This window comes from Scyliorhinus torazame, chromosome 21 (genome assembly GCF_047496885.1).
Source record: "Scyliorhinus torazame isolate Kashiwa2021f chromosome 21, sScyTor2.1, whole genome shotgun sequence".
Lineage (NCBI taxonomy): Eukaryota > Metazoa > Chordata > Chondrichthyes > Carcharhiniformes > Scyliorhinidae > Scyliorhinus > Scyliorhinus torazame.
In genome coordinates, this window is record NC_092727.1 from 72,981,257 (window position 1) to 72,996,669 (window position 15,413).

Consider the following 15,413-nt stretch of genomic DNA (forward strand, 5'->3'; position numbering starts at 1 on the left):
TGGGGGTGGGGGGGGGGGGGGGGTGGAGGGGACATCCTGGGAGGGAGAGGGGGTGGAAAGGGGGGACTGCCTGGGAGGGTGGATGAGCAAGAAATAACATGAAGGGTTGGGGAAACTGGCACGTACGGGTGAGGGCCAGTGTACAAAGATGTGTAAATATATAATTTTGCCGTGTATATATCTTGCTCTGCGCGATTTCTCGGTTTTTTTTGTTACGAGGGGGGGGGAGTTATTGTTTGTAAGGGAGAAAAATTGTGTTGAGAAACTTTAATAAATATATATTTTTTTAAAAAGAGGAGGGCGGAGTGGAGTTTTCGGTATCTAGGGATCCAGATAGCCAGGAGCTGTGGGGCCCTACACAAATTGAATCTGACGAGGTTGGTGGACCAAATGGAGGTGGACTTCAAAAGATGGGACATGTTGCTGCTCTCGTTGCCGGGTAGAGTGCAGTCGGTCAAAATGGTGGTCCTTCCGAGGTTTTTGTTTGTGTTCCAGTGCCTCCCCATCGTGATTACCAAGGGCCTTTTCAAGAGAGTAGGTAGGAGTATTATGGGGTTTGTGCGGGCGAACAAGACCCTGAGGGTAAGGAGAGGGTTCCTGGAATGCAGTAGGGACCGAGGAGGGCGGGCGCTGCCAAACCTAGGGAGCTACTACTGGGCAGCAAACGTGGCGATGATCCGTAAGTGGGTTATGGAGGGAGAGGGGGCGGCATGGAAGAGGATGTAGATGGCGTCCTGCAAAGGAACGAGCTTGGGGGCGCTGGTGACAGCACCGCTGCCGCTCTCGCCATCAAAGTACACCACGAGCCCGGTGGTGGTGGCAACGTTAAGGATCTGGGGCCAGTGGAGACGGCATAGGGGTGCAGTGGGAGCCTCGGTATGGTCCCCGATCAGGGGTAACCACCGGTTTGTCCCGGGGAAGATGGACGGAGGGTTCCAGGGCTGACACCGGGCGTGGATTAGAAGAATGGGGGACCTGTTCATCGACGGGACATTTGCGAGCCTAGGGGCACTGGAGGAGAAGTTTGAGCTACCCCCGGGAAATGCATTCAGATATATGCACGTGAGGGCTTTTGTGAGGCGACAGGTCAGGGAATTCCCGCTGCTCCCGACACAAGAAATTCAAGACAGGGTGATCTCGGGTGTATGGGTCGGGGAGGGCAAGGTTTCGGCAATACACCAAGAGATGAAAGAAGAGGGGGAAGCGCTAGCAGAAGAGTTGAAGGGTAAATGGGAGGAGGAGCTGGGGGAGGAGATCAAGGAAGGTTTGTGGGCTGACGCCCTGGGTAGGGTTAATTCCTCCTCCTCATGTGCCAGGCTCAGCCTGATACAATTTAAGGTGGTTCACAGAGCGCACCTGATGGGGGCGAGGTTGAGTAGGTTCTTTGGGGTAGAGGACAGATGCGGAAGATGTTCAAGGAGCCCGGCGAAACATGTCCATATGTTTTGGTCATGCCCGGCACTGGAGGGGTTCTGGAGAGGAGAGGCGGGAGCAATATCGCAGGTGGTGAAAGTCCGGGTCAAGCCAAGCTGGCGGCTAGCAATATTTGGAGTAGTGGACGAACCGGGAGTGCAGGAGGCGAAAGAGGCCGGCATTCTGGCCTTTGCGTCCCTGGTAGCCCGGCGAAGTATCTTGCTACTGTGGAAGGCGGCGAAGCCCCCTAGCATGGAGGCCTGGACAAACGACATGGCTGGGTTCATAAAGTTGGAGAGGATTAAGTTTGCCTTAAGGGGGTCTGCGCAGGGGTTCTACAGGCGGTGGCAACCGTTCCTAGACTACCTCGCGGAGCGTTAGAGGAAGGTCAGTCAGCAGCAGCAGCAACCCTGGGGGGGTGGGGGGGTGGGGAGGGGAGGGGGGGACGAGAGATTGCTAGAGGGGACGGATGAGCGGGGGATAACATGGAGGGTGGGGGAAACTGGCACAAATGGGCGAGAGCCAGTGTATAAAGCTATGTAAATCTATCATCTTACCATGTATATGTCTTGCTCAGGGCGATTTTGTGTTATTTTGTTACCGGGGGGGGGGGGTTTATTGTTTGTAAGGGGAAAAAATTGTTTTGTTAAAAAACTTTAATAAATATATATTTTTTTTAAAGGTGCGAGGGGCAAGGTTTAGAGTAGATATACGAGGCAAGTTTTTTACACAGAGGGTAGTGGGTGCCTGGAACTCACTACCGGAGGAGGTGGTGGAAGCAGGGACGATAGTGACATTTAAGGGGCATCTTGACAAATACATGAATAGGATGGGAATAGAGGGATACGGACTCAGGAAGTGTAGAAGATTGTAGTTTAGTCAGGCAGCATGGTCGGCATGTGCTTGGAGAGCCGAAGGGCCTGTTCCTGTGCTGTACTTTTCTTTGTTCTTTGTTCTTTGTTCTATCTACAAGTTTGCTGACAACATGACCATAGTGGGCTGGATCTCGAATAACGATGAGTCAGAATACAGGAGGGAGATAGAGAACCTAGTGGAGTGGTGCAACGACAACAATCTGGCAAGATTGTCTTGGCAAGATTCTAGAATCCATTGTTAAGGATGAGATTTCTAAATTCTTGGAAGTGCAGGGTCGGATTAGGACAAGTCAGCATGGATTTAGTAACGGGAGGTTGTGCCTGACAAACCTGTTAGAGTTCTTTGAAGAGATAACAAATAGGTTAGACCAAGGAGAGCCAATGGATGTTATCTATCTTGACTTCCAAAAGGCCTTTGATAAGGTGCCTCACGGGAGACTGCTCAGTAAAATAAGGGCCCATGGTATTCGAGGCAAGGTACTAACATGGATTGACGATTGGCTGTCAGGCAGAAGGCAGAGAGTTGGGATAAAAGGTTCTTTTTCGGAATGGCAACCGATGGCGAGTGGTGTCCCGCAGGGTTCAGTGTTGGGGCCACAGCTGTTCTCTTTATATATTAACGATCTAGATGACGGGACTGGGGGCATTCTGGCTAGGTTTGCCGATGATACAAAGATAGGTGGAGGGGCAGGTAGTATGGAGGAGATGGGGAGGCTGCAGAAAGATTTAGACAGTTTAGGAGAGTGGTCCAAGAAATGGCTGGTGAAATTCAATGTGGGCAAGTGCGAGGTCTTGCACTTTGGAAAAAAGAATAGAGGCATGGACTATTTTCTAAACGGTGACAAAATTCATAATGCTGAAGTGCAAAGGGACTTGGGAGTCCTAGTCCAGGATTCTCTAAAGGTAAACTTGCAGGTTGAGTCTGTAATTAAGAAAGCAAATGCAATGTTGTCATTCATCTCAAGAGGCTTGGAATATAAAAGCAGGGATGTACTTCTGAAGCTTTATAAAGCATTAGTTAGGCCCCATTTAGAATACTGTGAGCAATTTTGGGCCCCACACCTCAGGAAGGACATACTGGCACTGGAGCGGGTCCAGCGGAGATTCACACGGATGATCCCAGGAATGGTAGGCCTAACATACGATGAACGTCTGAGTATCCTGGGATTATATTCATTGGAGTTTAGGAGGTTGAGGGGAGATCTAATAGAAACTTACAAGATAACAAATGGCTTAGATAGGATGGATGTAGGAAAGTTGTTTCCATTAGCAGGGGAGACTAGGACCGGGGGCACAGCCTTAGAATAAAAGGGAGTCACTTTCGAACAGAGATGAGGAGAAATTTCTTCAGCCAGAGAGTGGTGGGTCTGCGGAATTCATTGCCACAGAGGGCGGTGGAGGCCGGGACGTTGAGTGTCTTTAAGACAGAAGTTGATAAATTCTTGATTTCTCGAGGTATTAAGGGCTATGGAGAGAGAGCGGGTAAATGGAGTTGAAATCAGCCATGATTGAATGGTGGAGTGGACTCGATGGGCCGAATGGCCTTACTTCCGCTCCTATGTCTTATGGTCTTATGGTCTATCTATCCCTCAATGCCAGCAAAACTAAAGAGCTGGTCATTGACTTCAGGAAGCAAAATACTGTACACACCCCTGTCAGCATCAATGGGGCCGAGGTGGAGATGGTTAACAGCTTCAAATTCCTAGGGGTACACATCACCAAACATCTGCCCTGGTCCACCCACGTCGCGCTACCACCAAGAAAGCACAACAGCACCTCTACTTCCTCAAGAAACTAAGGAAATTTGGCATGTCCACATTAATCTTACCAACTTTTACCCAATTCATTTTTTTCCAGTTAAGGGGCAATTTAGAACATAGATAGAACATAGAACATTACAGCGCAGTACAGGCCTTTCAGCCCTCGATGTTGCGCCGACCTGTGAAACCACTCTAAAGCCCATTTACACTATTCCCTTATCGTCAATCCACCTAGCATGCACATCTTTTTGGGTTGTGGGGGCGAAATCCACGCAAACACGGGGAGAATGTGCAAACTCCACACGGACAGTGACCCAGACCCGGGATCAAACCTAGGACCTCGATGCCATGAGGCCGCAGTGCTAACCCACTGCGCCACCATGCTGCCCTCTTACCACCTTTTACAGATGCACCATAGAAAGCATCCTATCTGGCTGCATCATAGCCTGGTATGGCAACTGTTCGGCCCAAGACCGCAAGAAACTTCACAGAGTCGTGAACACAGCCCAGTCCATCACACGAACCTGCCTCCCATCCATTTACTCCATCTACACCTCTCGCTGCCTGGGGAAAGCGGGCAGAATAATCAAAGACCCCTCCCACCCGGCTTACTCACTCTTCCAACTTCTTCCATGGGGCAGAAGATACAAAAGTCTGAGAACATGCACGAACAGACTCAAAAACAGCTTCTTCCCCGCTGTTACCAGACTCCTAAACAACCCTCTTATGGACTGGATAAAAGCAAATTACTGCGGATGCTGGAATCTGAAATCAGAAAGAAAATGCTGGAAAATCTCAGCAGGTCTAGCAGCATCTGTAGGGAGATAAAAGAGCTGATGTTTCGAGTCCAGATGACCCTTTGTCAAAGCTAAAGACAGAGAAAGTGGGAAATATTTATACTGTGGAGTGAGAATGAAAGATGAGTCTCAAGCCACAGGAACCCAGGGAAACCGGGTGCTAATGGCCACAGATAGCAAGGGGAAAGAGTGCTAGTGGCAGTCCCCAGAGAGAACAAAAGGTGTGAAAGGCCAAACTGCAGAGAAACTAACATCAGAGGGTAAACTGTGACAGATGTAGATGTGGTGGAGGGGAAGGGGGGAGTAAAGGGGAGAAATGGTAATGAAAGGTGGATAAGATGGGGAGGGTGAATATATATAAAGAAAGACAAGAGAGAAAGAAATAGTAAAAAACAGTTAAAATGAAATGGGTTGAAAACAAAGGGTCGAGGTGTGGTAGAGCTAATAATCTGAAGTTGTTGGATTCGATGTTGGGACCGGAAGGCTGTAGTGTGCCTAACCGAAAGATGAGATGATGTTCCTCCAGTTTGCGTTGAGCTTCACTGGAACATTGTAGCAGGCCAAGGACAGTCATGTGGACATGGGAGCAGGGTCTTGTGTTAAAATGGCAAGCAATGGGAAGGTCAGGGTCCTGAATGCGCACAGACCGAAGGTGCTCAGCAAAGCTATCACCCAGTCTCTCCGATATAGAGGAGACCATATTGGGAGCAGCGAATGCAATAGACCAAATTGGAAGAGGTGCAAATGAAATGCTGCTTAACCTGGAATATGTGTTTTGGGCCTGGGGTGTTAAGCATGAAAGAGGTAAAGGGGCAGGTGTACATCTTCTGCGATTGCATGGAAAGGTCCCATGGGTGATGAGAGAGGTGTTGGGTATGATGGAGGAGTGGACTAGATTATCTCTGAGGGAACGGTCTCTTTTGAATGCTGACAGAGGGAGTGAAGGGAAGATGTGTTTGGTGGTGGCATCACGCTGGTGTTGGCGAAAATGGCGGAGAATTATGCTTTGCATACGGAGGCTGGTGGGATGAAATGTGAGAACAAGGGGGACTCTATTCTTGTTCTGGGAGGGAGGGGAGATGGACCGCACACTGTTGAGGGCCCTGTCAACAACTGTAGATGGGAAATCACGGTTGAGGAAGAAGGAACACATTTTTGAAGCACAATTTTGGAAAGTGGCGTCATCGGAACAAATGCGACGGAGGCGAAGGAGCTGAGAGAAAGGGATGGAGTCCTTACAGGGTGTAGGGTGTGAAGAGCTGTAGTCCAGATAGCTGTGGAAGTCAGTGGGCTTGTAGTGGATATTAGTAAATAATCTGTTGCCGGAAATGGAGACAGAAAGATCAAGGAAGGGAAGGGAAGTGTCTGAGATGGACCAGGTGAAAGTGATGGAGGGGTGGGAACTGGAAACAAAGTTGATAAATTTTTGCAGGTCCAGACGAGAGCATGAAGCGGCACCAAAATAGTCATCAATGTAACGGTAAAGGAGTTGTGGGTGGGGACCCGGGTAGGCCTGGAACAAGGAATGTTCCACATACCCTAAAATGGCAAGCATAGCTAGGACCCATGTGTGTGCCCATTACTACACCTTTGATTTGGAGAAAATGGGATGAGTTAAAGGAGAAGTTGTTGAGAGATAGAACGAGTTCAGCCAAGCGGAGGGGAGTAGTGCTGGATGGGAACTGCCCAGCCTCTTTTCGAAAAAGAAGCAAAGAGCTCTCAGGCCATCCTGGTGTGGGATGGAGGTCTACCCCATGTCGGCCCCTTTGTTTTCATCCCATTTAATTTTAACTGTTTTTTTACCATTTCTTGTCTTTCTTTATATATATATTCACCTGCCCCATCTTATCCACCTTTCGTTACCTTTTCTCCCCTTTCCAACATTTTCTTTTTGGCCTCTTATGGACTGACCTGATTAACACTACACCGCTGTGTGCTTCACCCATTGCTGGTTTCTATGTAGATTTGTACCTTATGTACCTTGTGCTGCCCTATTATGTATTTTCTTTTCTTTTCATGTACTTAATGATCTGTTGAGCTGCTCGCAGAAAAATACTTTTCATTGTACCTCGGTACATGTGACAATAAATAAATCTAATCCAATCCAATCCAAATTGCCCCTTAGTGTTCAAAAATGTTAGGTGGGGCTACTGGGTTATGGGGATAAGGTGGAGGCATGGGCTTAAGCTTAAGTAGGCTGCTCTTTCCAAGGTCCAGTGTTGATTCGTTGGGCTCAATTACCTCCTTCTGCACTGTAAGGTTTCTATGATCTCCTGTATTCCAGCTCTTTCAGGATCAATGACTCCCATGTTCCTGGTCCTGCATTTCTGTCTTCTTGACACTGTTTCACTCCTCACCCCCTCTGGGGGACTCCCGTATTCTGGCACATCATAATTAAAGGTTCTTTTGTTTTTCTGCCTCTGTAGATAGTTCAGGCAGTGTCTTAGCGGCTGTCAGGCTGTGTCTCCCCACCACCCTCTTTTCCCCCCTCTTCCCACCCTTCCTTTCCCTTCTGTTGGTACAGAGGCAAGGGTATCTAGTCTCTCCAATGCAAAATTTAGTTCTTGTACCTTTTTTTTTGTACAACTGTGTTGTGAACTGTTTTAATAATCAGAGTATCCTACACCCCCCTCCCCGTACGTTGGTACTGAGGGGAGGGTACCCTATTTCTCCAACGCAAAATTAGTGTTTGCACTGTTTGGCCTTGTATATATTTGTTTACTGTTTTAATAAAAAGATATGGAACTTGGCCGGGTTGGATTTGTCCTGCTTTTTATGTACAGGATATACCTGGGCAATTTTCCACTTGACATATAGATGCCAGTGATGTAGCTGTACTGGGGCAGCTTGGCTAGGGGTGCAGCAAGTTCTGAAACAAAAGCCTTTTGCTGGAATGTTTTTGTGCCTTCAGCCATTTTTCAAGTGGAATAAGCTGAATTGGTTGAAGACTGGCATTTGTGATGGTGGAGACCTCAAGAGGAGGCTGAGATTGATCATCAGCTCTACGTCTGGGTGAAGATGGTTACAAATGTCTTTCTGATCTCCCAAAATTCCCTAGATTCTGGAAAGGTCCGAGCAGATTGGAAAATGCAACAAAACCTGAGAGGCTGTGGGGTGTCAAGAAGGGCAGCAAATGCATGGGAAAACCACCACCTGCAAGTTCCCCGCAGCTCGCCACCACCTTCTGAAGGGCAATTAAGAATGGACAATAAATTCTGGTCCAGTCAGTGATGCCCGAAACAAATAAAATAAGAGATGATTACAGACTCACTCTGCCTGATTTAAAGATTATTGAGTTGTTCACACCACTGCAGCCATGTTCTTTGGGTGGCTCCATAACTGCTGACCTCCGCTGCAACCTTCTTCCAAGCTGTCTGTCTGACAGGTCTCATCTTCCCATCTGCCGCCATGACGACCACCTATCTATCACACACAACCTGGTGGAGGACGCAAAGGGAGTCATCAGCAAACTGTGGGGCCATCCCTCACCAGCTGATGGCTCCATTCTCTCCTCCATCGGTGATGGGGCAAAGAGTTAGAGGGCTGAATTTAAGTCTTTCCACAAACGCTTTCTATTCATAAGGGGAATGGATCAGAAGGGGTCAGCTGTGTTCAAAAGTCCCTGTCAAGTGTCCTAAATAATTTACGACTAGTCATCTACACTCAAAACCAAGCTCCTACTCACAGACGCAGCAATGTTTTAGTGAATTTTAGTCTTGTGAGAAGTTCAAAGTGGGGGATGACATCTAGTGGGGATGCTCCAATGTGCACAGTGCACTTGCTGATTAATGTTCCCCTCTCTCTCCACCAAGCCCTTCCTGCCTTTTTTCAACTTGGCTACAAAAAAATGGCCTGTCCACTTATGGTGTGGGCAGCGTATTATCCCAGTCAGTTGGCTTGATAACAAGCCTACTTGTGCTTTAGTTATTAACTTAAATGTGGTGGGTGGGCTGTCAATTTCAGCACTCACTGTCCGACCATATTTTAGGAGTCAACTTGGAGGCTGGGTGTGAAGCTGGTGGGTTGAGCACCCCTTGTATTTTGTGTGCCACCCTCTCACCAAAAACATGTCTGTCACGGGGACATAAAATCCAGCCACTGGTCTCCAAAGTTCCCTGTCCCCCACCCCATACCTATGTATGGTGCGGACAGTCAGTGGACATTGATGTTTACTGCGCTGAGTGCAACATATGTGAACTGATAGGTAAATCCTAGATATTAGTTGTAAAGTGGGGGATAATGTGAGTTGTCTGAGGTATTTTTATATGTGATAAATATATTCCTTTAACCCGGGACTTCTTTTCACCTTGAAGCTTTGGTTTGGCTCTCGGTACAATTAGTTCTCTATAATGTTCACCAGGAATTATTCTTTCTAATGTTTGATCATAGAGTTGGAGAATGGAGCATACAGTATTCTACACAAGGCACATGTTTGTAAGAGTCACTAATGTGAGTTCTTTTCTTTTTCTCCCGGGAACAGGCAGTGGAGTTCTTTATCTTCTCTTTGCTCATGGGGCTGATTTCATTGATTTTCATCGCCACAGCAAGGTTTTATAAATACCACCCGATCGATACCAGGCACAACTCTCTCAGTGAGTCCGACCAGGAGAAAGAATCTGATGGACTGAACTCAGAGTTAAAGACAGCTCCGTCTTATACAGGTGAAGAGCGCAAAACCAATAGGTAGCTCTTCAGAAACCAAATGGGCCACTTGTCCAGAGGGTGCCAAGTCAAAAGGACAGTGAGCAGAAGCACAAAGGGTGTGGGTATGTGTGTGTTCATATTGTCCGCATGTCTGTCTATATGTGTTGTGTGTGTGTTTGTGCAAACACATTATTTTACATTCCCATTAAGTTAATTTAAAGCACTTATTTTAAACCATTTATTGACCTCTGACAGCGCGCATATTTGATGTTAATGGATATGTTCAATTGTGATGATACGGAATATAGGCAGGAACCAACTCTGTCTCAACACACCTCGAGCAGACACTAACAAGGCTCCAGATGAAAGTATGATCTGCAATAGAGGTGCAACCTCCGCAATCTGACTTAGTTTGGGATGAACAATAAACTCAATATGTGGTTTCAATACCTCAATAAGGTAGAAGTCACAGGATATTCAAAATTACCTCATTTCCTTTTGACAAACCCTTGTAAAGGAAAAAGAAACATCCCCGAACAAACTGCTCTGTGATCTCATGAATACCTCTATCTTCAACTCAGTGCCCTTGCCCTCAACCCATTCACACTGTATCTGCCCCTTCCCACTCTCAGAGATTGGTGCCTGGAGCAAAGCGCCTTGAGACATTTCAATCAGGGCGTCACTTCCTCAGAGCTCATTACTGTCAGACCCAGCTGGACACCTCCCCCCCCCCCCCCCCCCCCCCCCCCCTCCACACACACACACACACACACACACAATTCCTGTTACAATAAACTCAAAGGTGCATGTTTCCATATTGATATTTGAGTCTGAACTATCGCTCCCAAAATTCTCCCCAACTCAGGTTCCCGCCCATGTTTGGGCCTGTTGTAGGTTCATCCATACAGATTTATTGCCACAATTAGCCAATAACTCCAGTATTATTGTGCCATACAAGTAGGGTGATAGAAGGGGAACTAGATGGACCTTGGTCATTTATTATCCATCAATTCCTGATGTGTCTTGACTTCAGTTCAGAGTGCTCCCTTAAGTCTCTCAACCAAGGGCTTTTCTACACAATTATCCATTTCAGAATGCAAAGGCCTTCATGTCTAGCTATGTTTGGATGACTGGTCCATTGGAAGCCCCCCTTTGACTGCTGTCCTGTTGGTGCTCACCATTTAACAGGACCTGCACTTCATTGCCAATCACAGGGCATCTCATTGGGATTTAAACAAGATTAAACACTATTTGATGCTCTCTTTCATTTCCCGACAGAAATGTTCCCAACTGCTCTGACTGACTTACAGTCCTCTGGAAACTGCAACCTCTTTCACTAGAGAGGTCACATGTCACAGAAAGTCCTGATGTGTCTTGACTTCAGTTCAGAGTGCTCCCTTAAGTCTCTCAACCAAGGGCTTTTCTACACAATTATCCATTTCAGAATGCAAAGGCCTTCATGTCTAGCTATGTTTGGATGACTGGTCCATTGGAAGCCCCCCTTGGCCTGCTGTCCTGTTGGTGCTCACCATTTAGCAGGACCTGCACTTCATTGCCAATCACAGGGCATCTCATTGGGATTTAAACAAGATTAAACACTATTTGATGCTCTCTTTCATTTCCCGACAGAAATGTTCCCAACTGCTCTGACTGACTTACAGTCCTCTGGAAACTGCAACCTCTTTCACTAGAGAGGTCACATGTCACAGAAAGTCGCCAGTCTTATTGCATCAATTATTCTCAATGTGTCACAATACACATCAATTTATGAGGCCAGGAGAGCTCAGCTGCATGGACCATCTTGGCATACCAAGTGTACGGTTTTATGGGCAGTTTCAATAAGCCTGGAGCATGTCCAAGCATGATGTGGGCAGAACAACCACTCTCAGTGCAGGCAAAATGACAATGGGCAATATGTAAGCAAGCAACTTGGAACCTATTCCTTTTCTCTCAGTCAAGACGTGATCACTGGTCACTGAAACATGTCCTGATACTATCGGCTCAACTTGTGATAGGGTAAAAGGGCAGCAGAGACCTTTGGTAATCTGCCATCCACTCAACTGGAAGCGCAAAACTAAAATGGCCCAGAAGATATTGAAAACACAGGGCTATTGGACAATTGACAGAACACACATGAATGCAACGCACAGACCCAACACATTAAACAAGGTTCCCAGTTGTGTATCAAAGATTTTGTGTGTGATTGGCTCTGGGTGTGTGTGAGTCTATATACATGTTGGTGTGTGTGAGTGAGTATGTTACTCACTCCCTGTGAGTGCATATGTGTGAGAGTTGTAATGTATGTGAGTATACCTTGTGTATTTGTGTGTGTGCGTGAGTATCTTTGCGTATGGTTGTGTATATGTTTCTGTGTATGTGAGTATATGCGTGAATATGCCTATGTATGTGTGTGAGACATGTGTGTATGACTTTGTCTCTATGTTACAAGAATACCATCTGTAACTGTGTTCCTGTCAGTCTGACGCCGATCTCTGAATGTATCATGTGAATGGTGTTGTACACAGACCATGTGTACATCTTGCTGTTTGGACTAATATTTAATAATAAAGTGACCAAAAAGAATGATGTGCAATAATGGAGATCAAGTCAAGTGTTATGTGATTGCTTTGTCAGCACTGATCTGATTATTCTCTGGAGATTAATAACCTCGCACTCAGTTGTGGACCTCTCCATAGTTACCAAGGGATGTTAAATTGAACACAGCCAACATATATTTCAGGGAATTTTATTCCAAGTGCCTCAGACAGAAAGCATTCTGTCAGCCAAATGCCTCACTCAGCTTCTGACAGCTAACGACTGATGTCTTGTTACTGATGCTGACCATTTTATGGGAGTGGCAGAAGAAATGAGAGTATGACATGGGTCAACGAGGAAACTTTACTTTTGTGAAGGCCACAAAGAATCCAGCATGAGTTTGTGGAGTCAAACAGAAAGTGACTTTATTTCCAACAATATTTACACTACATCAGTAGTTCACTACTGGTTCTCTCTCTAGCCATTACCACACTGGCCAGCTCTATTCATACAGCTGAAAGGTTAATGATTGCCCTGCCCCCTTTCCCTCATCGAGGGAGCTCATATTTGCCAAGATACATGGGGTAACCAATTGACCCCAGCCAATAGGATCTGGGCAGGTTATAACCATTACCTTCACTCAAATGCCAAATTGCAATGTTTTCTGTAATTTAGAAGGAATATTTAACCCAGTCAAGACTGAATGGGCCAGGGTTGTCTAGAAAAGAGAAGACATAAAGGTGATATGGTATAGGCGTAAAAAAGATGTTTCTACTTGTGGGAGTTCAAAATTAGGGCCATAAGTAGAAGATAGTCACAAATAAATCCATTTGGCAATTGAAGACAAACCTCTTTACCCAGTGTGATGACAATTAATACCCTATGGAGTATCTGAGAAGTTAGTATAGATGCATTTAAGGAGAAACTAGTTAAGTATATCAGAGAATAAGGAATTCAAGCTTATGCCTAAAGGTTGGATGAAGAAATGTTGGGAGACTTGTGTGGCGCATAATCCCAGCACAGACCAGGTGGAGAACAGCCTGATTCTATGCTGTAAAATTCATTGTAATTCCATATTTCATAGAATCCCTACAGTGAAGAAGGAGGCCATTCGGTTCATCGAGTCGGCACCAAACTTCTGAAAGGGTCCACCCTACTTAGGCCCATGCCTCCACCCTATGACCATAACTCCATCTAACCTTTTCAACACTAAGGGGCAATTTAGTATGGCCAAACCATCTAACCTGCACATCTTCGGACTGTGGGAGGAAACCGCAACATCTGGGAGAAACCCACGCACACTGGGAGAAAGTGCAAACTCCACATAGACAGTCACACAAGGCCGGAATTGAACCCAGATCCTGGCGCTGCGAGGCAGCAGTGCTGGCGACTGTGCCGCCCTAAACCACTTAAACACTTTCACATTCTCCCAGAATTCCAGGTTGTTGAAGTTGAGGAATGTTCCAAGTGAAAGAGGAAAATGGGACAATACGGGAAATACTTAAAACAGGTCGGAGGCTTGCGGGGATAATTAGTGCTGTATCATTTCTAAACCAGTGTCCACACTATGGACGGGAAGTTCCAGTTCTTCCCCCCACCTCCGCGGCATGTTTTCCAGTGGTGGAGGCGGCTCGCCATTGGCTGCTGACGAGATCTTCCGGTCCCACATTGTCTACGATGTTCCCCTTTGTTGGGGGGGTGAAGATCCCATTGGCAGATTGGCCAGGAAATCTGGCCCCATGAATCTAAACAGATGCTGACTGATCTGTTGTGAATTTTAATTGAAGTTCATTGGCATTGAGAGGGAGATGGAAGACACCACAGCCTGTGTATTTATTGAATGGGAGCTGCTCTATCTTCTGATCTTCTGGCCTCACAGCACCAGGATCCGGATTCAATTCCGGCCTTGGGTGATTGTGTGGAGTTTGCAGGTTCTCCCCGTGTCTGCGTGGGTTTTCTCCGGCTGCTCTGGTTTCCTCGCACAGTCCAAAGATGTGCAGGTTAGGTGGCTTGGCCAAGCTAAATTGCCCCTTAGTGTCCAAAAGTTTAGGTGGGTTATGGGCTCACAGGAAAATCCTTTTGCTATTTTACAAAGTACTCCTATGATTGGACTCTCCTGAATATTGGGGATGGGTGGCGAAGGACCTGCCACATAATTCAGTGCTAATTTTAGTTTCAATCTACAGGTTAGATTGTCTAGAATGTTACGTCCACGGTTGTGGACTAAGCTTGAAAAGAACTTTCATTTTAAGCCAATGAAGTACCTTTGAAGTGTTGTCACATTGGAATGTAAGGACAGCACTGCTGCCTGATGCTATAACCACCCTGGCATTTAGGGAAAAAAATTGTATTATCTTATGGTTGTGTTAAGATCCTTAGATGGATTGGCCATGCTAAATTGCCCCTTGGTGTCCAGGGATGTGCAGGTTAGGTGGGTTACAGGGGTGGGGTGGGGGAGTGGGCCTGTGTAAGGTGCTCTTTCGGAGGGTTGGTGCAGATCCGATCGGCTGAATGGCCTCCTTCTGTACTGTAGGGATTCTATGGATTCCATGGAACACAAGCAAGCGATGTTGAAAACAGCCCAGGAGTGAGCACTTCAAACCAAATTTTACCTAAATGCTGAAACTCTGGAGCAAAGTTGTATTTATTTTATGTTTTATGTTGGTGACAGCTTGCTGCTATCTTCAGCCAAATATCATCAAAAATAACTTTCTTCTGTACTTCCTGAAACTGTGTTTACAACTATAAGAGAATTTTCCATGTGTATTGGTCATTATGTATTTTTCAATCAATATCATTAAAACAGATTAACCGAGCCATTTATCTCATTGCTTTTTTTATGGGGGCTTATTGTGAATTGATTGCGGTGATTTGTGACATTACAGCAGTGAGTGCATTCCAAAACAATCTCATTGTTTGTGTCGTACTTTAGGATGCCCTGATGATCTGAAAAAATGGTGCAGAAATGCAAATTCATTCTTTAGAGCAAGAAAACTAAACGCTGAAGGAATAGTTTTTCTCTCCCTCTTCACTAGTTTTTATCTTTCTACATTTGATCTTCCAATCCGCATGAGACTGGATGTGAGCTTCAAGACCCACTTGCTGTGGCTGAACCTCAGTTGGGAGCTCTAGAGACCTGAAGCTACTGGCAGAGCTGTCCCAACTGGTTGCAAGGCCTGTAGAGGCACATCTGAGTGAAGAACCTTCTAAGTTTTGATCTCCACATACTGATCTGCTTGAAGATGTTGATGACTTGACTTCACGATTTTGGCATGTGGTCAGATCCTTCCTGAGGTCCTTTGCAGTAAATCCACCTAGCTTTCATATGGTAGATCTTTACTTTCATTTGTTTGTTTTCACCACTGTCTTAATAGGGCTATTGGCATAAT

The 15,413-nt window shown here is 46.2% G+C and overlaps 1 protein-coding gene across 3 annotated transcripts in view; it reads left to right on the forward strand.

The window, feature by feature from the left end:
• LOC140398353 (solute carrier family 15 member 2-like) overlaps positions 1 to 14,839 on the forward strand; it is a 689,895-nt gene extending 675,056 nt beyond the window's left edge. For all 3 annotated transcript variants that reach the window (XM_072486942.1, XM_072486941.1, XM_072486943.1), the window contains one exon: positions 9,326 to 14,839. In XM_072486942.1, the coding sequence (XP_072343043.1) occupies positions 9,326 to 9,532 (207 nt within the window). In that variant the 3' untranslated portion in view covers positions 9,533 to 14,839. The remainder of the gene's footprint in view (positions 1 to 9,325) is intronic.
• Positions 14,840 to 15,413: the final 574 nt, after the last annotated feature.